At 36.5% G+C, this 26,565-nt stretch overlaps 1 protein-coding gene across 3 annotated transcripts in view; it reads left to right on the top strand.

Moving 5' to 3' along the window:
* The window catches only part of CSMD3 (CUB and Sushi multiple domains 3), a 1,475,959-nt gene that overhangs the window by 599,506 nt on the left and 849,888 nt on the right, over window positions 1–26,565 (top strand). For all 3 annotated transcript variants that reach the window (XM_055546406.1, XM_055546407.1, XM_055546408.1), the window contains one exon: window positions 4,272–4,359. In XM_055546406.1, the coding sequence (XP_055402381.1) occupies window positions 4,272–4,359 (88 nt within the window). The remainder of the gene's footprint in view (window positions 1–4,271; window positions 4,360–26,565) is intronic.

Genomic DNA, 26,565 nt, shown 5'->3' on the forward strand with positions numbered 1-26,565 from the left:
AAATTGAAAGACGTAAAAGGGATACATATTTGTCCAATTGTTTGAATGGCGTTATGTAGTGAAAGCAGGTGATTGAATGGATACTAACTTCATTTGAATGTCTTGGCATCACTAGCTACAGAAAATTATCTAGTATCTAAATATCAAAAGGGCTTCTCAGGTGGTGCTAGTGGTAAAGAACTCACCTGCTAATGCAGGAGAGGTAATGTAAGACAGAGGTAATATAAGAAATATGATATAAGAAATAAATCAGCATTTTTATGCTACTTGATTATTAAAAGGTGTTCCCAGGTGGTGCTAGTGGTAAAGGACCCACCTGTCAAGGCATGAGACATAAGAGACATGGGTTCCATCCCTGGGTCAGGAAAATCCCCTTGAGGAGGGCATGGCAACCCACTCCAGTATTCTTTTCTGTAGAATCCCATGGACAGAGGAGCCTGGCAGGGAATCGCCTTAGCATGCACGTAAATATAAGAAAAATAGATGATATACTTTTTAATTTTTTTTTAGTTTTAAATACTTTAAAAAACCTTAAATACATATATCATGCAGAAGCTTTCCTATTTTATTCACATTTTAAATTGAGAACTTTTTCACCTATTGTAGATATCCAGAAACAGTAGTTTGAAAGATACTTTTCAAATAGACAAAAGTAATTTGACAATTAAATCTTAAGAACTGGGATTAATTAAGTGAACATGGTGAAAATTATAAATATGCTTTGCATTATTCACTATCTGAGCCACTAGGGAAGAAAAATAAAATATTTGGAAAAGTGTTTTGAATTTTAATTATTGATGCCATTTTGCCCTTCTGAACTTTCTGTATAGGATGGAGTACTCAAGGGTTAAGAGTAGAATTTCTTGAATCAGTCTGCCAAGGTTGAAACCTAGACCATGGCAGAAAGTAGAAATAGGACCTTAGAAATATGTTTTAACCTCTCTATATCTCAGTTTCCTCACCTGTAGGAAATGTATAATAATAGTAGCCACCTTTCAGATTCTTGCGAAAATTAAATGAGTTGATACATGTAAAAGGTATAGATTGCTGCTGCTAAGTCGTTTCAGTCGTGTCCGACTCTGTGCGACCCCATAGACGGCAGCCCACCAGGCTCCCCTGTCCCTGGGATTCTCTAGGCAAGAATACTGGAGTGGGTTGCCATTTCCTTCTCCAATGCATGAAAGTGAAAAGTGAAAGTGAAGTCGCTCAGTCGTGTCCGACTCTTCGCGACCCCATGGACTGCAGCCTACCAGGCTCCTCCACCCGTGGGATTTTCCACGCAAGAGTACTGGAGTGGGGTGCCATTGCCCTCTCCAAAAGGTGTAGATTAGTTATTGACATATAAGAAGTATGATGTAAATGTCAGCTGTTGTTAAATTCATATGAAACTAGGTAATAATGATGATAAAGTGGAAAAATAAGATTTATTTTTTATTTTCAAATATATTCCATTTCTATACTTAAATATAATTTGTGTTATAAATTTAATATACTAATGTAAGAAGACTATATCATGCCACTACTTTTTCTTATCTCTATCATATATTAAAAAGTCACATTTTAATGACATATACTACAATATTTTCAAAAGTCAGAGATAAGAAAGACAGTGCTTCCCATAGAAAAAATATTCTACTCATTGTAAACAGTGTATAACACATTGTTTTTAATTAAACTACTAGGAAATATTCACTGAGAAATCATTTACCCCATCTAGGTACTGTAGGAATATTAAAGTAATGATAGCTTTTTCCTTATCTTTACCAAGTATATATTTGTATATACAACAAAAGAATATGAAACTATTAAAGAGTATGATAAGATAATTTAAAAATTAAATATAAAATTGTTCATGTTATATAAAAAGGAAAGTAAAAGTGAAAGTGATGTCACTCAGTTGTGTCCAGCTCTTTGCGACCCCATGGACTGTAGCCTACCAGGCTTCTCTGTCCATGGAATTTTCCAGGCAAGAATATTGGCATGGGTTGCCATTTCCTTCTCCAGGAGATCTTCCCAACCCAGGGATTGAACCCAGGTTTCCCTCATTGTAGGGAGACGCTTTATCGTCTGAGCCACCAGAGAGGATTAGAAAATCTGAAAAGAAATGAGAGATTGTATTTTGCAAAAGGTGGGACTTGAGCTGAGTCCTGAACATTATATATAGAATTTTGATAGCTAAAGAGGAAGAAAAGGAAAACATGAAGACTCGAAGAAGGCACAAAGAAGGAGCATGGCTAACCATTAAACTTGCATAATAATAAAGAATCTGTTGGACTTGGATTACGGATGTATCTTAATTGCAGAAGAATGAAGAATCTGTTGTACTTGGGTTATGGATGTATCTTGGTGGCTATTGGGAAATATAATAGATATGCTTAGAAATCTAGAATCATAGCATATTTGGACAGTAATGAAAGCTGTGTTTGAGAAAGCTTAATTCTCTTCTAGTACTCAAGATGAATTGGAAGAGAATGATAATAATAAAAAAAAAAGGATTAAATTAGATTTGAGCATGCACATGAAATGATTAGGAGATTTTTGGTAGGGACCTAGTAGGCCATTAAAGGATCAGGAAGGAGCTTGAGGGGGAGGGGGGGGAGATACAACCTTAGGTTGGAAGTCCTTAGCAAAGAGAGAATTTTTCAAGTCATGAAGAAAATTCAGTATATTGAGAATTGTGGGTCAGTGCCTTTAAATTTGCCCTCTGTGTATGATATAAGCTAAAGTAAAAGAGTGGCCAAAAGAAAACATAATAACAAAAACCAGAGAAGTAAAAATAAATTAGCAAATCAGCAGACCCAGAAAATGGAAAAAAAAAATCACATGTATTGTATGAATTAGTGAATTTATAATTAAGTTGGCAGCAATAAAAATATATGTGAGGGTATTTGAGAAAGTAATTTTTATAGAATAAAAGTGCAAACACAAAATTTCATATCTAGTTGAAAATATGACAGCTTTATCAGAGTTATGACTGTTGGTCATACTTATCTTGATAAGCAAGATACTTATCTTGCTATCTGATAAATCAGTTTAAATAAGTTGACAATCCATGCTAAATGATGCAGGGATCCAGTGTTTTTAAACACTGACTCTTCAATAGAATCCTATAGAAGATTATTTAAAAAACAAACAAGAAAACAACAAGAAAACCAACTGGTTCACAGTGTCTACCCAGAATCACTGCATTAGAATATCTAGACAGAAAAGTAAGCATCTGTTCTTTCAAAAAAGAAGAAGAAGAAAAAAAAAACAAAAAAAAACTCTATAGGTGATTCCAATTCACAGTGTAGGACAAGAACCATAGCAAAGTTTAGATTTTTTTCATTTCTGGAGTCTCTACTCAGGTCCTATTCTTTTCTTTAAAAAGCAGATAAGTTGATGAAGAGCAAAATAGAAGTTATTCTCCAATTTGCTATAAGATTGAGTTCGTGAAACAGTGTCACTCAGATATTTCAGACTTCATCTGGTTTAATAATCTTCCCATTAAAAAAAAGATTTCTTAGGGAATTATTTATTTACTGTGAGCACATTCACTGAAAATATGAATACATAATTTATCAATAGGGTGTTCTGAAGAAACTGCTGAAAGTGTACAATAAAACATAGTCATGGGACTTGTTAAAGGGTAAAGCCCTTAATTTGATTTTCAGCATTATAGCATAATTCAATGACATGCTTGATAATTTGCACCACAGTTTTATTTTCACATTGGCAGAATAAATTCCTTGTTATATACCAGTTAAAAATTGCCATTATCCTTAAACTTTTTCCATAAAGTTTTTTTTTTATTTTTTTATTATTATTATTATTATTTTTTACTTTACAATATTGTATTGGCTTTATTTTTATGTTGCAACTTTAAAAATAACAAGTATCTGATGACACTGATATAACTGGTAGTGATTTCTCTGCTGCCAATAATTAATGGAAACTCTGGCAATGATACCTAGGGAGTGCATTACCAGAAATTTCAAAATTTGATAGTAATTAAAAATAAAGTGTTAACTGTTAATGTGTTAATATTCAAAGTAGTATGTCATTGAATAGAAACATGAAAATTATGTTTTATATATCCACAAATTAAAAAGTATTTTTGTTCTCATTATTGGCTTATAAAATTATATGTAACATTCCATGTATAAATTATAGTGATTAGAATAATAAAATACAAGAATATATTTTATGTACAATTTGAAATGAATATCACTTTTGATTTTCTAATCATACATGTTTTGATTCTTTCTTTTCTTGTTTTCCTGTTGTTTCAGTAAATGAGGGAGGTATTAAGACAGCTTCCAATTTATGCCCAGATCCAGGAGAACCAGAAAATGGGAAGAGAATTGGATCAGATTTTAGGTACGATTTTAAATTGTTTATTTCATTGTTAACTTTGTTAAAGTTTATTTTAATTTAAATTTCAAGTATAACTAATAATATGGAGATGAAGACGTGGTGACTTACAAGTGTGGCAGCTAGATTTCACTGAAGTGTTATGATTAATAATATTTCACTAAAGTGACTAAATAACATCAAATTTATTAGGGAACTTTTTGAAGTTTAAATGATTAATTTATTGGCATGTGCTATGTGGGAGAACTCGGTTGGATCCCTGGGTTGGGAGGTCCCTGGAGGAGGGCATGGCAACCCACTCCAGTAATCTTGCCTGGAGAACCATCATGGACAGAGGAGCCTGGCAGGCTACAGTCAATGGGGTCACAAGAAGTTGGACACGACTAAGCAACTAAGCACAGCACAGCACAGTAAGTGGAAAATCATGAGATTCAATTTGAAATACATAGGTTTGAATTCATATTCTAATGTTTATTAATTGTCTGATCTTGAGTAAGTTTTTCAATCCTGTCTGCCAGAGTTTCCTCTTCTGTAACATGTAAATCAAATTTATCACATAGAATGATGTTTCAAATGAGATACTGCATGTGAAACCTTCCTGCAAATGTTCTATAAACATTTATTTAAAAGAAAATTTAATTTGAATAAGGTTTATCTCCATCTTAAATTTAGTATTTATTTAAAAAATTGAAATTAAGTTTACTTATAGCATAGAAAATATACGTAGTAGACTAGGCTTCCCAGGTGGTGCTAGAGGTAAAGAATCTGCCTGCCAGTGCAGGAAAAAAAATATGTGGGTTCCATCCCTGGTTCGGAAAGATCTCTTAGAAGAGGGCACAGGAACCCACTCCAGTATTCTTCACTAGAGAATCCCATGGACAGAAGAGACTGGTGGACTACAGTTCCTGAGGTTGCAGAGAGTCAGACACGACTGAAGTGATTTAGCACACAGAGCACTCATGGTTAAATGTGTCAAAGGAATAGTGCACTCAATAATATGGTAACTATTAATTTACATAATGACACAACTGGGATGACCCAGAGGGAGGGTATGGGGAGGGAGGAGGGTTCAGGACGGGGAACACAGGTATACCTGTGGCAGATTCATTTTGATATTTGGCAAAACTAATACAATATTGTAAAGTTTAAAAGTAAAATAAAATTTAAAAAAAAAATAAATAAAAATATTGAATTTTCAGTAGTCCTCTGAATGTAACATTTTACAAATAAAAGATACAAAAATCCTATAAAATACTAAGTGATAATTTAGTTCACAAATACTATTTTCACAAAATATTCATGATATATTAAATTTAAAAATGATAATGGTTATAGTTTCACATACCACACATTTACATTCTTTACTTCTTTATTCTGTTTGTATAAAGGACAAATGATATTCTGAAGAAATTCCCCGTGACTAAAAAGGTAGTTCTTGTAATAAAAACCTATGAATATTTTATCTCCATGGATCATTTGACTTAAAGTTATATTTTGATGTTCTTGGAGGGGAAAACAATATTAGTTCAATATGAATAAAATTGTAATTTTCTAAAAAAATTGCAGAACTTTAACTAACCTGATAATTAATATGGATAATATTGTTTGAAAAATCACATTAAAAAGAAATTCAAAAGACCCAGAATCCAGTCAGAGTTAGAACTTAATAAACTAAGTAAGTATATTAAAAATCAACTAAATCTCAATCTCAGTAGTTAAAAGTGATATTTTATAGACTGCAAAGTGCCATCAACATACCTGGTATTTGTATATGTATTCTTTATTTAATAAAAACTCTATAATAATAAAACCTATAATAAAAACCCTGTTTGTTATTTTATTCCACGTTGGCTCAGATGGTAAAATATCTGCCTTCAACGCAGGAGACCCAAGTTGGATCCCTGGGTTGGAAAGATCCCTTGGAAAATGGAATGGCTGCCCACTCCAGTATTCTTGCCTGGAGAATTACATGGAAAGAAGAGCCTAGAGTGTTACAGTCCATGGCGTCAAAAAGAATCAGACACAACTGAGCAACTAACACTTTTATTTTCACTTACAAATAAAACTGAAAGTCTGCTTATTTAGCTGATAATTTAATGGAACTGGAATTTGAACTCATTACTTACTGATTCTATATCCTGACCCTTTAATTACTGTGTTACATTATGCTTTGAAACCAAATAAATTTCATTCAGATCCCATTCTTACAATCAACCATCGATATATTGTCTTCTCTGAGTATGTTTTCCTCAGATCTAAAAACGATAATACCTGTTTCCTAGAATTGAGGGGAATGTTGCATGAGATATGCAAACATGGTAGTGAACTTAAGACGAGTGAGTATTTAATCCTAGCTGCTATTGTAGTATGAAAATATAAATGGAAATGATTATTCTTGATGTCAGTATCTATTTTGTCTCACTTTTTACAAAAATATGGGGTTTATTAGAAATAAACTTATTACTATTAGTAATAGTAATATAGAGGGTTAAATTACCTTTTCAGTTCAGTTCAGTTCAGTCTCTTAGTCGTGTCCGACTCTTTGCGACCCCATGTATCACAGCACGCCAAGCCTCCCTGTCCATCACCAACGCCAGGAGTTCATTCAAACTCAGACCATCGAGTTGGTGATGCCATCCAGCCATCTTATCCTCTGTCTTCCCTTTCTCCTCCTGCCCTCCATCCATCTCAGGATCAGAGTCTTTTCCAATAAGTCAGCTCTTCACATTAGGTGGCCAAAGTACTGGAGTTTCAGCTTTAGCATCATTCCTTGCAAAGAACATCCAGGGCTGATCTCCTTTAGAATGGACTGGTTGGATCTCCTTGCAGTCCAAGGGACTCTCAAGAGTCTTCTCCAACACCACACTTCAAAAACATCAATTCTTCGGTGCTCAGCCTTCTCCACAGTCTAACTCTCACATCCATACATGACCACTGGAAAAACCATAGTCTTGACTAGACGGACTTTGGTGGCAAAGTAATGTCTCCGCTTTTGATATGCTATCTAGGGTGGTCATGACTTTCCTTCCAAGGAGTAAGCGTCTTTTAATTTCATGGCTGCAGTCACCATCTGCAGTGATTTTGGAGCCCCCAAAAAAGTCTGACACTGTTTCCACTGTTCCCCCATCTATTTGCCATGAAGTGATGGGACCAAATGCCATGATCTTAGTTTTCTGAATGTTGAGCTTTAAGCCAACTTTTTTACTCTCCTCTTTCACTTTCATCAAGAGACTTTTTAATTCCTCTTCACTTTCTGCCATAAGGGTGGTGTCATCTGCATATTTGAGGTTATTGATATTTCTCCTGACAATCTTGATTCCAGCTTGTGCTTCTTCCAGCCCACGTTTCTCATGATGCACTCTGAGTATAAGTTAAATAAGCATGGTGACAATATACAGCCTTGATATACTCCTTTTCCTATTTGGAACCAGTCTGTTGTTCCATGTCCAGTTGTAACTGTTGCTTCCTGACCTGCATATAGGTTTCTCAAGAGGCAGGTCAGGTGGTCTGGTATTCCTATCTCTTTCAGAATTTTCCACAGTTAATTGTGATCCACACAGTCAAAGGCTTTGGCATAGTCAATAAAGCAGAAATAGATGTTTTTCTGGAACTGTCTTGCTTTCTTGGTGAACCAGCGAATGTTGGCAATTTTATCTCTGGTTCCTCTGCCTTTTCTAAAACCAGCTTGAACATCTGGAATTTCATGGTTCACGTATTGCTGAAGCCTGGCTTGCAGAATTTTGAGCATTACTTTACTAGCGTGAGAGATGAGTGCAATTGTGCAGGAGTTTGAGCATTCTTTGGCATTGCCTTTCTTTGGGATTGGAATGAAAACTGACCTTTTCCAGTCCTGTGGCCACTGCTGAGTTGTCCAAATTTGCTGGCATATTGAGTGCAGCATTTTCACAGAATCATCTTTCAGGATTTGAAATAACTCAACTGGAATTCCATCATCTCCACTAGCTTCGTTTGTAGTGATGCTTTCAAAGGTGCACTTGACTTCACATTCCAGGATGTCTGGCTCTAGGTCAGTGATCACACCATCGTGATTATCTGGGTCATGAAGATCTTTTTTGTACAGTTCTTCTGTGTATTTTTGCCACCTCTTCTTAATATCTTCTACTTCTGTTAGGTCCATACAATTTCTGTCCTTTATCGAGCCCCCCTTTGCATGAAATGTTTCCTTGGTATCTCTAATTTTCTTGAAGAGATCTCTAGTCTTCCCCATTTTATTGTTTTCCTCTATTTCTTTGCATTGATCACGGAGGAAGGCTTTCTTATCTCTTCTTGCTATTTGGAACTCTGAATTCAGATGCTTACATCTGTCCTTTTCTCCTTTGCTTTTCACTTCTCTTCTTTTCCCAGCTATTTGTAAGGCCTCCCCAGACAGGCATTTTGCTTTTTTGCATTTCTTTTTCTTGGGGATGATCTTAATCCTGTCTCCTGTCCAGTGTCATGAACCTCAGTCCATAGTTCATCAGGCACTCTATCAGATCTAGTCCCTTAAATCTATTTCTCACTTCCACTGTATAATCATAAGGGATTTGATTTAGGTCATACCTGAGTGGTCTTCTGGTTTTCCCTACTTTCTTCAATTTAAGTCTGCATTTGGCAATAAGGAGCTCATGATCTGAGCCACTTCAGTATTCTTGCCTTGAGAACCCCATGAATAGTATGAAAAGGCAAAATGATAGGATACTGAAAGAAGAACTCCCCAGGTCAGCAGGTGCCCAATATGCTACTGGAGATCAGTGGAGAAATAACTCCAGAAAGAATGAAGGGATGTAGCCAAAGCAAAACAATACCCAGTTGTGGATGTGACTGGTGATAGAAGCAAGGTCCGATGCTGTAAAGAGCAATATTGCATAGGAACCTGGAATGTTAGGTCCATGAATCAAGACAAATTGCTGCTGCTGAGTCGCTTCAGTCGTGTCCGAGTCTGTGCGACCCCATAGACGGCAGCCTACCAGGTTCCCCCGTCCCTGGGAGTCTCCAGGCAAGAACACTGGAGTGGGTTGCCATTTCCTTCTCCAATGCATGAAAGTGAAAAGTGAAAGTGAAGTCTCTCAGTCATGTCCAACTCATAGCGACCCCATGGACTGCAGCCCACCAGGCCCTTCCGTCCATGGGATTTTCCAGGCAAGAGTACTGGAGTGGGTTGCCATTGCCTTTAGAAATGGTCAAACAGGTGATGGCAAGAGTGAACATCGACATTCTAGGAATCAGCGAACTCAAATGGACTGGAATGGGTGAATTTAACTCAGATGACCATTATATCTACTACTGCGGGCAGGAATCCCATAGAAGAAATGGAGTAGACATTATGGTCAACAAAATATTCCAAAACACAGTACTTGGATGCAATCTCAAAAACGACAAAATGATCTCTGTTCGTTTCCAAGGCAAACCATTCAATATCACAGTAATCCAAGTCTATGTCCCAACCAGTAATGCTGAAGAAGCTGAAGTTGAATGATTCTGTGAAGACCCTCAAGACCTTTTAGAGCTAACACCCCAAAAAAGATGTCCTTTTCATTATAGGGGACTGGAATGTAAAAGTAGGAAGTCAAGAAACACCTGGAGTAACAGGCAAATTTGGCCTTGGAATACGGAATGAAGCAGGGCAAAGGCTAATAGAGTTTTGCCAAGAGAAGGCAGTGGTCATAGCAAACACCTTCTTCCAACAACACAAGAAAAGACTCTACACATGGGCATCATCAGACGGTCAATACAAAAATCAGATTGATTATATTCTTTGCAGCCAAAGATGGAGAAGCTCTCTGCAGTCCTCAAAAACAAGACCGGGAGCTGGTGGTGGCTCAGATCATGAGCTCCTTATTGCCAAATTACCTTTTAGTAAATTTCAAATCATCAAATTATCTTGAAATCTTTTTTTAGGCTCCCTGATAGATGTTAAGAAACCAGGAGCATACAATCAGGCTAAGATATACTCTTATAATTTAGGAATATTGAAAAATGTTATGGAGACTGAACAGTTATGGTATTTTTGGCAACTAGATTAGGTTCACAGAGGCAAATATTGAGTTATTTGATAAAGTGTGATTAGAATCTGTTATGTAGAGAAATGAAGTCCAGAGATGATTTATATATTTATATATTCATTATTTACTTGTTCTGCTTGCCTGTTATGTGCCTGGCTTTGAACCAGAAACAAATAACACACATAATAGCAGACATAGTACATGTCCCACATAGTATTTCAAATTTAATGGTGAAAAAAGACTATAATTAAATGAATCTCAAAAAAAAATGTACTGTGAGGATGTACAATTGAGGATAAAGTTGTCAGGATAGGAACCTGCCCAGTGTAAGAAGGTCCCACTTTCATTGATACCAGAAGGATTTTATGCCTCTATTCTACAGGAAAGGAAGAGCCTCACACTGATAGTTTGATGAGCTATTTCAGGAAAATGAAGATCAGAGAGTCTAAATTATAGAATGTAAATTGGAGAAAAACACAGAATTCAATAGAAAAGTGGTAAAATGAAGTTAAGGAGATGTGGAGAAACCAATCTCTTCTGCAGAGGAAGCAAATTGGCAGCCATTCTACCTAATCTGGTCTGAAGATATGTTTTGTTTTAAACACACATTGTTTTTTAAAATATGAGGGTCAACTTTTCAAAATCAGGAGATTTTTGCATACACACACTCATAACAATCATTCACACATTTTTGTAATTCAGTTTTTAGATTTTGCCACTAAAACCAATGTACCTTCCTTGCAACATCTGCTGGAACCTATTAACGTATTCCCTTTAGGCAGAACAAGCTCTCTGGTTCACAATGGTCACGCCTAGGCTTCTTCACTCATTCAGCTTTCTTGTCGTTTTGTCACTAAGTTGTGTCTGATTGTTGCAACCTTAGGGATTGTAGCATGTCAGACTCCTCATGTAGCTTACCTATCTATTAAGGAAGGCTATAAAGTGTTGTGAGAGAAGGAACAGATTCAGTTTGTGTTTTCAGTACTTTATGCTTTTACTTTAGATAAATAGATTGAAGGAAACAGAAATGTTAGTTAGAAGGCCACTGAAGTCTGGATTTAAGATGGTAGAGACTTGGAATATGGTGATTGCAGTGAACTAGAATCTGTGACCTAAGTAAAAAAATCTATGCTATTTCATGGTGTGATGAAATTTAAGAAGCTATTTTATCATTCTCAGGAGTGGCAAGATAAGTAAGTGTAAATTAAGCAAGAGAAAGAAGTCCTTAAAAGGGGGTCCAGAATGTTGAATACAATTGAAAAATTGAAAATGATGAGGGCAGAAGACTGTTAAATCCAACAACATGAAGGTTGTTGAGAAGAGTGATTTCATTAGAGTGACAGAGGTTGAGACAAATTGAGATAATCTAAAGAGTGAATAGACAGTTCAGATAGGTAATAGCTTTGGAACATCAAATTCCATAAAGCAGAAGAATAATGGGTCAGTTCTGTAGTCATTAGGAAGTCAAAAGAGATTTCCTTTTTAGAGACACAAGAAACCAGAGCATATTTATTGGTTGATATAAATATTCCTGTAGAGAGGAAAATACTGATGATAGGAAAAAAAATAAGTGAAAGAACATAACTCTTTTGGAGAAAATAAGCACAATTCCAAAAATGGGTCGAGGTTTTGTGATGGGAAAATGAGAGAGCTCATGTTTAATAATTTTACTTTGGTAATGATGCATCAAGCAAGACCCTGTATATATCACACACACACACACACACACACACACACACACACACACACACTCCCATCTCACAGGAGATGGGAATGTATAAGAGAGGAACTTTGAGAGAAAAAAACTGGAAATAGTAATCACCAATAGTGGGAGATCAAGTTTGATATAGAAACATTGCCTTGCTAAGTAATTTTGAGAGTCCTATTGAGATTGAGAATAATGAATATGCCTTGTTATACGATTTCTATTTAGAATTCCTAAGTTTCCCAGGTATAAGCATGAAAAGGACTGTGCAAAGGTATGATAAACATCAGTCCATTCAGGAAATTGCTAGTGATTCTTCTAGGCGTAACTAATAAAAACATAGATCTTGAAAAAAGAAAATATCAAGCAGAGACATGAGTTGGGGGCTCTTTACAAGAGGAGTGGATTAGATTGTCTTTCAATTTCAGTGTCAGCTACAAACAGGACCGATTCAAAAATAGTAGATATAATATTTTTAGATTAATCTTTTTTAGAAGGGAAAATAATAACTTTTCTGTGTTTAAAAAGTATGAAACAATGGTCATTCATATATAAAAGGTATGAGAAGCACCCCAAAGAATAAGAAAAGGGAAAGTCCATAGAGGAATAAAAATCACTGTCAAAAGATACACTGTATCAGATCATTATAAAGTGATACACTTTGGTCAGAGCTTAAATTAACTCTCTTTTATGGGCCCCTGTCATCTCAAAGGAAAATTAGCCTTTATGAGGCAGATACACAATGAATCACAACCTCCACATACAGAAGCAAGACTAATTTATTTAATTGAAAGACCAGCCTCTGCCCCAGGTAAATATAAAATAACATTTGTTTATTGGCTTCGTATCTATTAAGAATGTTTTTCTCTGTTATTCATACATTAAAAACTCTACCAAGACAGTTTCTGAAGATTTGCCAACCACCATTGCTAAACTAATGGCAGCCCCTGAATGTATTGGCATGGGATCAAGGGAGAACAATTCCTATATTATTTTCAAGTGGAATATTTTTTTCTTTGTAATGCACAAAAAATATTTAGGAGGTAGAGTGGCTTCCAGTTTTTTAAATTGGAAACACTATTTCCTAGTAAATCAGACGTAAAGCTTGGTAGTAATTACAAGCTGCCAGGTGCATGGCAGGAGTGAGGGGAAGACAGGAAAGTAGGAACAATTAATTACAGCACCAGGCACCATGGATTTTTTTCAGGGGGATGTTTAATTTTTTAGTTCAGTTCAATTCAGTGGCTTAGTCATGTCCGACTCTTTGAGACCCCATGAACTGTAGCACGCCAGGCTTCCCTGTCCATCACCAACTCCTGGAGCCTACCCAAACTCATGTCCATTGAGTCGATGATGCCATCCAACCAGCTCATCCCCTGTCGTCCCCTTCTCCTCCTGCCCTCAATCTTTCCCAGCATCAGGGTCTTTTCAAATGAGTCAACTCTTCACATCAGGTGGCCAAAGTACTGGAGTTTCAGCTTCAATAGAGTCCTTCCAGTGAACTCTCAGGACTGATGTCCTTTAGGATGGACTAATGGTTGGATCTCCTTGTGTCCAAGGGACTCTTGAGGCTTCTCCAACAGCACAGTTCAAAAGAATCAATTCTTCAGTAATCAGCTTTCTCTATACTACAATTCTCTCATCCATACATGACTACTGGAAAAACCATAGCCTTCACTAGTCGGACTGTTGTTGCCAAAGTAATGTCCCTGTTTTTTAATATGCTGTCTAGGTTGGTCATAGCTTTTTTTCCAAGGAGTAAGCGTCTTTTAATTTCATGGCTACAGTCACCATCTGCAGTGATTTTGGACCCCCCCCCCATAAAGTCAGCCACCGTTTCCACTGTTTCCCCATCTATTTGACATGAAGTGATGGGACCAGATGCCATGATCTTCGTTTTCTGAATGTTGAGCTTTAATCCAACTTTTTTACTCTCCTCTTTCACTTTCATCAGGAGACTCTTAAGTTGTTCTTCACTTTTTGCTTTTTTGCATTTCTTTTCCATGGAGATGGTCTTGATCCCTGTCTCCTGTACAATGTTACGAGTCTCCATCCATAGTTTATCAGGCACTCTGCCTATCAGAAATAATTCCTGAAATCTATTTCTCACTTCCAAAACCAAAACTCACTTTTGGTTTTAATATTACCAAATAAGAAAAAATATTCTCTGCTATTTCACTCTTGGTATATAGCAGAGTTTTTATAATTCAAATGAAAACCCCCCAAATTTTGGATCAAACATTACTTTTTGCTCTCAAAAAGACAAACAAGGTCTTTCCTGGAGAAGGAAAGTGTATGTAAACCTAAGAATCTGAAGCTGAGCTTTCCCAGAATTTGTTTATAATTTCAAAAGATTTAAAATTTTAATTTATTGTTCAGCACAGAAACTGCTGTCAAGTTTATTATTTCTTTGGCAGCATTTCTCCATTTAAAAGCCTGTTGTGCTCCATAGGAATTTCAAATTAAAAACAAAACTTTTAAGATCTCAAATCACAGACTCTGGGGATCTCGCCTTGGAGATTGAAACATAAAATGATAATTAAAATATAACAAGTCTATAATATGCCTTTATTTATCAAGGGTTCTCATATATTTCCTCATTGCTTATAAAATATTGGTATTGTGCATGCAAGAATATTTCTGTTTTACCAACTGCTGCCTTATTTGTCATTTAGTTTTATGATGAGTTTGTTAGTCCTGCTGTAAATTCATGTGATCAAAGAAATTAAAAGAAAAAGGATGAAGCTCCAGGTTTGCTATTTTAAGCAGTTCAATTCACTACATATTGAACTCTCTTCATCATGTTTACAGAAACATGAATAATATTATTCATACTAATAATAATCCTTGGAATTTCTGATTTCAAGGATTTTACACTTAGATAAGTCATATAAGACAAGGAAAAATATTTTAAGTACACTAATGAAGATATGCACAATGCTAGAGGTGTTTACCAGATTGTAACAGATTGTGGAAGCAGGAAAAGCTTTATGAAAGAGGTTTCTAGTGGGTCCTTGAAGAATGCATAGGATGACACAAGCAAAAATGCTAAGACAGAATATTCCAGGGGAAGAAATGACACAACCAAGGGAAGATGTCAAGGAAAATCAGACATATCTGAGGCAAACTATTATGTCACCATAAAAATATGCTTGATAAATAAATATGGCAATATTGGACATATTTTGAGATGTTTTAGATGCCAAACTCGAGTTATCTGTGAATAAGTAGTCCATAGGACTGCTCTGGCAGTGTCTGAGTTGAAAAACACATTATCACAGATACTTTTGTTAAGACTAAGATGATAATGGCATGTACATGGGTGAAAAGGTGAAGGATCTGCAGCTAGTAAAGCTGACACTGCAATTATAGGGTCACTGCAAAATAAAAGGGCAACTATAATGTGTCTATGGAAAGTGAGACGGGACAGCTGTTCTTAACTGTCAAATAATACATTTCTCAACTGAAATGCCTCTTTTCCTTTTCTCTAAACTTCTCCCTCTCAGAAATTACTGCCATGCTAGGAGAATGAAATGTTTGAGTCTATTATACCAATATACTAGAAAAGTATATTGTATACTAGAAAAGTATATTGAATAAAAGTACATAAGTATACTAGAAAAGTCAAGAAACAACTGGAGTAACAGCAAATTTGGCCTTGGAGTACAGAATGAAGGATGGCAAAGGCTAATAAAGTTTTGCCAAGAGAACGCACTGTACAGAGCAAACACTCTCTTCCAACAACTCAAGACAAGACTCTACACGTGGACATCTCCAGATGGTCAACACCAAAATCTGATTGATTATATTCTTTGAAGCCAAAGATGGAGAAACTCTATAGAGTCAGCAAAAACAAGACTAGGAGCTAACTGTGGTTCAGATCATGAACTTCTTATTGCCAAATTCAGATTTAAATTGAAGAAAGTAGGGAAAACCACTAGATCATCCAGGTATGACCTAAATCAAATCCCTTACGATTATACAGTGGAAGTGAGAAATAGATTTAAGGGACTAGATCTGATAGACAGAGTGCCTGATGAACTATGGATAGAGATTCATGACATTGTGCAGGAGACAGGGATCAAGACCATCCCCAAGAAAAAGAAATGCAAAAAAGCAAAATGGCTGTCTGAGGAGGCCTTACAAATAGCTGTGAAAAGAAGAGAAATGAAAAGCAAAGGAGAAAAGGAAAGATATACCCATTTAAATACAGAGTTCCAAAGAATAGCAGGGAGAAATAAGAAAGCCTTCCTCAGTGTTCAGTGCAAAGAAATAGAGGTAAATAATAGAATGGGAAAGACTATAGATCTTTTCAAGAAAGTTAGAGATACCAAGGGAACATTTCATGCAAATAGGGACACATAAAGGACAGAAATGGTATGTACCTAAGAGAAGCAGAAGATATTGAGAAGAGATGGCAACAATACACAGAAGTAATGTAGGAAAAAGATTCTCATGACAGATAATCAAAATGGTGTGATCACTCACATAGAGCCAGACATCCTGGAATGTGAAGTCAAGTGGGCTTAGGAAGCATGACTATGAACAAGGCTAGTGGAGGTGATGGAATGCCAGTTGAGCTATTTCAAATCCTAAATGATGTTGCTGTGAAAGTGCTACACTCAGTATGCCAGCAAATTTGGAAAACTGAGCAGTGGCCACAGGACTGGTAAAGGTCAGTTTTCATTCCAATCCCAAAGAAAGACAATGCCAAAGAATCTCATACTACTACACAATTACACTCATCTCACATGCTAGTAAAGTAATGCTCAAAATTCTCCAAGCCAGGCTTCAACAGTACGTGAACTGTGAACTTCCACATGTTCAAGCTGGATTTATAAAAGGCAGAGGAATGAGAGATCAAATTGCCAACATTCGCTGGATCATCAAAAAAGCAAGAGAGCTCAAGAAAAACATTTACTTCTGATTTATTGACTATGCCAAAGCCCTTAATTGTGTGGATCATCACAAACTGTGGAAAAATCTGAAAGAGATGGGACTACCAGACCACCTGACCTGCCTCTTGAGAAATCTTTATGCAGGTCAGGAAGAAACAGTTAGAACTGGACATGGAACAACAGACTGGTTCCAAATAGGAAAAGGAGAATGTCAAGGCTATATATTGTCAGCTGCTTATTTAACTTACATGCAGAGTACATCATAAGAAATGTTGGTCTGGATGAATCACAAGCTGAAATCAAGATGGCTGTGATAAATATCAATAACCTCAGATATGCAGATGACACCATGCTTATGGCAGAAAGTGAAGAGGAACTAAAGAGCCTCTTGATGAAAGTGAAAGAGGAGAGTGAAAAAGTTAGCTTAAAGCTTAACATTCAGAAAACGAAGATCATGGCATCTGGTCCCATCACTTCATGGCAGGTAGATGGGAAAAGAGTGGAAACAGTGTCAGACTTTATTTTTCTGGGCTCTAGAATCACTGCAGATTATGATTGCAGCCATGAAATTAAAGACGCTTACTCCTTGGAAGGAAAGTTATGACCAACCGAGATAGCATATTACAAAGCAGAAACGTTACTTTGTCAACAAAGATCCATCTAGTGAAGGCTATGGTTTTTCCAGTAGTCGTGTATGAATGTGAAAATTAGACTATAAGGAAAGCTGTGCCCTGAAGAACTGATGCGTTTGAACTGTGGTGTTGGAGAATACCCTTTGAGTGCAAGGACATCCAACCAGTCCATTCTAAAGGAAATCAGTCCTGAATATTCATTGGAAGGACTGATGTCGAAGCTGAAAATCCAATACTTTGGCCACATGATGTGAAGAACTGACTCATTTGAAAAGACTGATGCTGGGAAAAATTGAAGGCAGGTGGACACGGGAACCACAGAGGATCAGATGGTTGGATGGCATCACAGACTCAATGAACCTGAGTCTGAGTAAACCCCAAGAGTTGGTGATAGACAGGGATGCCTGGTGTGCTACAGTTCATGGGGTTGCAAAGAGTCAGATATGACTGAGCGACTGAACTGAACTGAATTGAATATTAAAACAGTACCATAATGAGGAAAAGCTGACTCTCATCATGTATCTGTCACACTTTTGAATTTGGACCCATCTTCACCCCCTGTTCTAGCATGATTTCTAAATATGTTCATTTATGTATCTAACTTTAGTATTTGCAAAGAGATCATTAATAAAAATTTACAAAGGTGTTATATCTCCTCCCATAAAAATCTTTTAAGGAAAAGCTACCCATGTGACACTACCTTATCATACAACTATTTCCTAATGTTTTGTAATTTGGCTTTTTGCATCATCTCTTTAATGACTAATGACTTATCCATCCCATATTAAATTAGTTTTTGTAATCCTCATTTCCCTTGACTCTACTGTCATAATTGTAATCTTTATTACATGGTTCTTGGTTATTTACATGACCAAGAAATACCTTAGTTTCCCCAAATCTACTCTCTGCCCATCCATTTTTTATTCTTTTCTTGGGTAATTCATTTTCTCATCACATTCCCTAAGAATAAACATTTGTCAATGTTCCATTTTCAAAACTCCCATCTTCAAAACTCCCATCTTCTACTGTATATTCAGCTTTAAGAATAGCATTACTTCTGAAAGATTCAATATTCATGACTTTCTATGTTTCTCCTAGGTCTTTATTATTTTCACTCACTTGAGATGTAGATATTTTCTTTTTTTAACTTAAAAAAAATTAAGCTAGTCTTTTCTCCACAACACATATACATCATTATAAATGAGAGAACACGGAATTTGGAATTAGATGAATCTAATTTTAGATACTGTCACTCTTATTTGATTTAGAGAAGCTCATTATTGTCCCCCAAGTTCTGTTTCTTCAATAAAAATGGAAAGAGTAACACCAAATTGTTCTGCTTTAGTGAAGGACTAGATTGTCTGTCATAAAATGGCATATTTAATACCCAGAATTAAGTAGGGCTCAATAAATGCTTGGTTATTCATATTTTCTTTTTCTTTTGTTTTTCCTATGATTTTCACAGTACATACAGATTTAAAAATCTTTACTCTCTAAATACAGCAATTTATTAATTCTGCTTCTTCAATCTCACTAATTGATTATTTTCAACTCATATTGACTCCTTTTTACTTTATACCCTTAAAAATTCTAACCATTGCAGTAGCAATGGTTACCTCTTCTATTGGAGGTATATTACACTTGTCTTTCAGATAAAGATTCTTATTATACAGCTCCTGATACATTACTCCTGTATCAAAAATGTGTTATCTCCCAAAGTTCGCTGAGTTAAGAAATTATATCAGTTATTATACACAGACATATAGCATATGCACGTGCATGCTCAGTCACTTCAGTTCAGTTCAGTTCAGTCGCTCAGGTGTGTCCGACTCTTTGCGACCCCATGAATCACAGCATGCCAGGCCTCCCTGTCCATCACCAACTGCCGGAGTCTACCCAAACCCATGTCCATTGAGTCGGTTATGCCATCCAACCATTTCATCTACTGTCATTCCCTTCTCCTCCTGCCCTCAATCTTTCCCAGCATCAGGATCTTTTCAAATGAGTCAGCTCTTCACATCAGGTGGCCAAAGTATTGGAGTTTCAGCTTTACCATCAGTCCTTCCAGTGGACACCCAGGATTGATCTCCTTTAGGATGGACAGGTTAGATCTCCTTGCAGTGCAAAGGACTCTCAAGAGTCTTCTCTTGAGTCTAACACCACAGTTCAAAAGCATCAATTCTTTGGCACTCAGCTTTCTTTATAGTCCAAAGCTCACATCCATACATAACTACTGGAAAAACCATAGCCTTGACTAGACAGACCTTTGTTGACAAAGTAATGTTTCTGCTTTGTAATATGCTATCTAGGTTGGTCATAACTTTCCTTCCCAGGAGTAAGCGTCTTTTAATTTCATGGCTGCAATCACCATCTGCAGTGATTCTAGAGCCCAGAAAAATAAAGTCAGTCACTGTTTCCACTGTTTCTCCATCTATTTGCCATGAAGTAATGCGACTGGATGCTATGATCTTAGTTTTCTGAAAGTTGAGCTTTAAGCCAACTTTTTCACTCTCCTCTTTCACTTTCATCAAGAGGCTCTTTATTTGTGTCCAACTCTTTGTGACCCTGTGGACTGTGGCCTTCAGGCTCCTCTGTCCATGGGATTCTCCAAGCAAGAATATTGGAGTGAGTTGTTATGCCCTCTTCCAGGGGATCTTCCTGACTCAAGTACCAAACCCCTGTCTCCTATGACTCCTGCATTGCAGGCAGATTCCTTATCCACTGAGCCACCAGTGATCCCTGACATATAGCATACTTTAAATTAAAAATACTTTCACAAACATTATGTTGTTACTAATTAAAACATTGTACATGTCAACATTGCTGTTTTGCTCATGAGTAAACTTGTATGCCAGAAGTTTGCACAGTTAGCTGTAATAAAGGCATGCCTTGAATCCTGAGCTTATGGCTTGCAATTTGGTGCTCTTCCTGCCTCACTTATACATCTGCATTCTTGGATTTAAATTTCTCCTTAATACAGTCTAAATCTAACTTTCTGACATTATATTTCCATTTCTACCATATTGTGTTACAGCATGCTAAATGTGTGTCTTCAGAAAATATATCATTTTAGTTGTGTGATGTGTACTTTAAAAAGAAACATTAAAAAACACAAACTACTGTTCCCTGAAATTAACCATTTGCTTAAGGCAAACGGTTCTTCCAAATGTCTCTACACTTTATCAGCTCAGTAATATAGCACATGCTCTTCTCTCTTCCTAGAATATGTTTGCCTATGAGAATTGTATCCACTCTTCAAATGGACTTTCATCTTCCTGGGTTTCCCATAACTTGTATCCATGTTCTCTTGTTCATATGGTTTGAATGATATTCACTTGTGTGCTTCCCTTACAATACTGGAATTTATTTTGATTATTGGAGAAAGATATCATCATTATATTTTTGATCATCTATCCAACAACAGTTTAGATACTTAAGAAAAGCTTGATAGTTGAATTTGGGTAAATCTGTATTGCAGCATTCTCTGATGTTATGTTTTAAGACCAGTGCAGTTAAGAATTATAATACTATTGTCCCTATTGAAAGTTGTTTCTCATTTCTTTGAGAAAGTTCCTTAAAAAGACATCTTACCTAGGTATGAAAATAGACCGCAATACAATCATATATACTCTATTGTGTGGGGCTCAGACTGCACAGGACAAATCATGATATCAAAATACTCTAATTTTAAAAAGTCTTTTAAGTTGTATAAATATATAGAAGAAATAGTAAGAATAGATTTTTGAAAGTTACTCAAAGTATGTTATCTAATCTGATAGGACATTTAGGAAATAACAAAATTTTTGACATGGGAAGGCAATCTTAAATAACGAATCTTAGTCTGTATACTTTGCACACTTTCTGAGCTTATTTTATATATTTTTTTGTTTTATCCTCATAGTTTCTTCATTACTGGAGGGGAAAAATGGAAAAACAAGCTGCTATTGCAATTTTATAGTAAAAATGTTGAAAAGAGAAGGTGATATAAGAAATGGTTTTAGGATATACTTCATTTAAATCATGGTAATCTTTAGTTGAAATAAAGTTTAAAATATCAGATCAGATCAGATTAGTCGCTCAGTCGTGTCCGAGTCTTTTCGACCCCATGAATTGCAGCATGCCAGGCCTCCTGGTCCATCACCAAATCCCAGAGTTCACTGAGACTCACGTGCATCGAGTCAGTGATGCCATCCAGCCATCTCATCCTCTGTCGTCCCCTTCTCCTCCTGCCCCCAATCCCTCCCAGCATCAGAGTCTTTTCCAATGAGTCAACTCTTTGCATGAGGTGGCCAAAGTACTGGAGTTTCAGCTTTAGCATCATTCCTTCCAAAGAAATCCCAGGGCTGATCTCCTTCAGAATGGACTGGTTGGATCTCCTTGCAGACCAAGGGACTCTCAAGAGTCTTCTCCAACACCACAGTTCAAAAGCATCAATTCTTTGGCGCTCAGCCTTCTTCACAGTCCATCTCTCACATCCATACATGACCACAGGAAAAACCATAGCCTTGACTAGACGGACCTTTGTTGGCAAAGTAATGTCTCTGCTTTTCAATATGCTATCTAGGTTGGTCATAACTTTCCTTCCAAGGAGTAAGCGTCTTTTAATTTCATGGCTGCAGTCACCATCTGCCGTGATTTTGGAGCCAAAAAAAATAAAGTCTGACACTGTTCCCACTGTTTCCCCATCTATTTCCCATGAAGTGGTGGGACCAGATGCCATGATCTTCGTTTTCTGAATGTTGAGCTTTAAGCCAACTTTTTCACTGTCCACTTTCACTTTCATCAAGAGGCTTTTGAGTTCCTCTTCACTTTCTGCCATAAGGGTGGTGTCATCTGCATATCTGAGGTTATTGATATTTCTCCCGGCAATCTTGATTCCAGCTTGTGTTTCTTTCAGTCCAGCGTTTCTCATGATGTACTCTGCATATAAGTTAAATAAGCAGGGTGACAATATTCAGCCTTGACAAACTCCTTTTCCTATTTGGAACCAGTCTGTTGTTCCATGTCCAGTTCTAACTGTTGCTTCCTGACCTGCATACAAATTTCTCAAGAGGCAGGTCAGGTGGTCTGGTATTCCCATCTCTTTCAGAATTTTCCACAGTTAGAAATATATTAAAATATTACATTTATAGTATAATTTTGATGAATAAAATTATGGATAAAGAAAGTACTTCTGCTTGTGTATGTGGGAATTGTTTGTGTATACTAATAGTAATTTTAGATTTATAAAAGTGAGATCATTTCATATATTTTATTCCATACATTATCAAATACAATTTTTGAAAACAAATGTTGAAATAGTATATTAATAATCTCTTCTAATTGATCAGCAGTATGACAGAGTAGAAGCACATGAGCTCACTTCTTGTTTCAAAAATGCCAAAATCACAAGTAACTGCTGAACAACCATCAACAAAAACCAAACAAACAACAACAAAAATTGGAAACTTCCAGAAAAAAAAACTATATACAAAGACAAAGGAGGAGCAACAACAAGCTAGTAGGAAAGACACAGTTGCAATAAAATCAACCCAAATCAATACTGAAATCAGATTGATTATATTCTTTGCAGCTGAAGGTGGAAAAGCTCTATACAGTCAGCATAAACAATACCTGGAGCTGACTGTGGCTCAGAACATGAGCTCCTTTTTGCAAAATTCAGACTTAAATGGAAGAAAGTAGAGAAAACCACTAGGTCATTCAGGTATGACCTAAATCAAATTCCTTATGATTATACAGTGAAGGTGACAAGTAGATTCAAGGGATTAAACTTGGTAGACAGAGTGCCTGAAGAACTATGGACAAAAGTTTGTGACATTGTACAGGTGACAGTGACCAAAATCATCTTAAAGAAAAGAAATGGAAGAAGGAAAAGTGTTTGAGGAGGCCTTACAAATAGCTGAGAAAGAAGAGAAGCAAATGCAAGGGAGAAAGGGAAAAATATACCCAACTTAATGCAGAGTTCCAGAGAATAGCAAGGAGAGATAAGCAAGCCTTCTTACATGAACAATATAAAGAAATAGAGGAAAATGATAGAGTGGGAAAGATTAGAGATCTCTTCAAGAAACTTGGAGCTTCCAAGGGACTATTTCCTGCAAGGATGAGCACAATAAAGGACAGAAACTGCAAGGACCTAGCAGAAGCAGAAGAGATTAAGAGATAAAAACAATACATAAGAGAACTATATCAAAATGGTCTTAATGACTTGGATAACCATGATGGTGTGATCACTCACCTAGAGCCAGACATCCTGGAGTGTCAAGTCAAGTAGGTTTTAGGAAGCATTACTATGAACAATGCTAGCGGAAGTGATGGAATTCCAGCTAATCTATTAAAATCCTAAACAATGCTGCTGCTTAATTGCTGCACTCAATATGTCATCAAATATGGAATACTCAGCAATGGCCACAGTACTGGAAAAGGTCAGTTTTCTTTCCAGTCTTAAATAAGGACAATACCAAGGGATGTTCAAACTACTGTTCAGTTGCGCTTATTTCACATGCTAGTGATATATGTATGTTTAGTCGCTAAGTTGTGTCCAACTCTTTTGCAACACTATGGATTGTAGCTTGCCAGGCTCCTCTGTCCACAGGATTTTCCAGGCAAGAATACTTGAATGGGTTGCCATTTCTTTCTTTTGGAGATCTTCCTGACCCAGGGATTGAACCAGCATTTCTTGCATTGCAGGTGGATAATTATTTCGCTTTGAAGACCAGCAGGGTTTTATCTCAGGAATTTCACAAGTTTGAGGGCAATAGAAATAGACCTCCACAAGGTCCCAGGCACACCAGGAACCAGAGAAAGAATGCAGTAACCTCATAAGAGATTGGGTCAGACCCACAGGGTCTCCTATGGAGGACTGGGGTGGCTGTGGCTCACTTCAGGGACATAGACATTCTCAGCAGCAGTTCTAGAGAGCACTCACTGATGCAAGCCCTCCTGGAGGCTTTCATTTAGGTTTCAAGACCTAGCCCCACCCAACAGTCTATAGGTTCCAGTTCTGGGATGCCTCAGGCCAGAAAACCAACAGGATGGGAACACAGCTCCACCCATCAACAGACAGGCTGCTTAAAATCTTGATGAATATGAACCTGCCCACCAAAGTGACAAGACCCAGCTCCACCCACCAGTTGGCAGGAACCAGACCTTCCCATTGAGAAACCAGCACAAGCTACTTTGCTTCACTCACCAGAGGGCAGATAGCAGAAGCAAGAAGAAGTACAATCCTTCAGCCTATGAAATGGAAACCACAATCTCAGAAGGTTAGAGACAGCAGAGGAATATGTCCCAGATGAGGGAGCAAGATACAATCCCAGAGAACAAGTAAGTGAAGTGAAATAGGAGATCTATTGGAAAAAAATTCAGAGTAATGATAATGAAGGTCATCCAAGATCTTGGAAAAAAATGGAAGCACAGGTTTAGAAGACATCAAGAAATGTTAAATAAAGAAATGTTTTATCTATAAAAACTAAAGAACAAATGGAGATGAGTGATATAACTCAAAAGAATAATACACTGGAAGGAATCAATAGAGTAACTAAGGCAGAAGAACGGATAAGTGAGCTGAAAGATAGAATGCTATATAATGGAACAGAATAAAGAAAAAAAGAGTAAAAAGAAATGAAGACAGTCTGGGAGACCTCTGGGACATTAAATGCACCAACATTCAAATTATAGGGGTCTCAGATGGAGAAGAGAGAGAAAGAACCTGAAGATATAATAACTTAAAACTTCCCTAAAATGGGAGAGGAAACAGTCACCCAATCCAGGAAGTGCAGAGAGTCCCAATCAGGATAAACCCAAGGAGGAACACACCAAAAATCAAGAGTAATCAAACAGATAAAATTAAAAACAAAAGATATTAAAAGCAACAAGGATAAAGCAATAAATAACATACAAAGAAACTTGTGTAAGGTTATTTGCTGATTTTGCAACAGAAATTCTGCAGGTCAGAAAGGAGTGGCACAATATATTTAAAGTGGTGAAAGGGAAAAACTTACAGCTGAGAATACTCTCCCCAGCAAGACTTTCATTCAGATTCAACAGAGAAATAAAAAATTTTACAGACAAGCAAAAGCTAAGAGAATTCACCACCAGAGCAGCTTTGCAACAAATGATGAAGAAACTTCTCTATGTGGAAAAGAAAAGCCTACTACTAGAAACAAGAAAATTATGAATGGAAAAACTCACCAATAAAGGCAAACATAAAATTAAGGAAGGAAATCATCTGCACACAAATATGATGTCAAAACCAGCACTTTGATAAGAGGGTAGCACAAATGCAGGGCATTGGAAATACATTTGAAATTAAAATGACAACAAATTAAAGAAATATATATATATATATATATATATATATATATATATACTGGTATATCAAAACCTCATGGTAACTGCAGACTGAAAATCTACAACAGCTACAAAAGAAAGAAAAAGAAATTCAAACACAACATTAAACTTAGTCAACAAACCACAAGAGAGGATAACGAAAGAGGAAGGATAGAAAAAAGATCAAAAACAAATTGAAACTCTTTAAGAAAATGGCAGTAAGAATATATGTGTCAGTAATTTCCTTAAATGTAAATGGATTAAATACTCCAATCAAAAGATATAGACTGGTTGAGCAGATAGGAAAATAGAATGCATATATTATATATTCTCTTTGAGAGACCTGCTTCAGATCTAGGAACACATACAGACTGAAAGTGAGGGAATGGAAAAAGGTATTCCCTGCAAATGGAAATCAAGAGTAAGCTATAATGGCAATAATCATATAAGATAAATAGACTTTAAAATAAAGACTGTTAAAAAAGACAAAATGGACAGTACATAATGTTCAAAGGATAAATCCAAGAGGAAGATATAACAATTTTTAGTATTGAATGTATATATGCACCCAACATGGGAGCACTCCAACAAATAAGCCAATACTATTAATATCAGCCACAAAAGGAGAAATTGACAGTGACACAATA

The sequence above is a fragment of the Bubalus kerabau genome, chromosome 14 (genome assembly GCF_029407905.1).
Source record: "Bubalus kerabau isolate K-KA32 ecotype Philippines breed swamp buffalo chromosome 14, PCC_UOA_SB_1v2, whole genome shotgun sequence".
Lineage (NCBI taxonomy): Eukaryota > Metazoa > Chordata > Mammalia > Artiodactyla > Bovidae > Bubalus > Bubalus kerabau.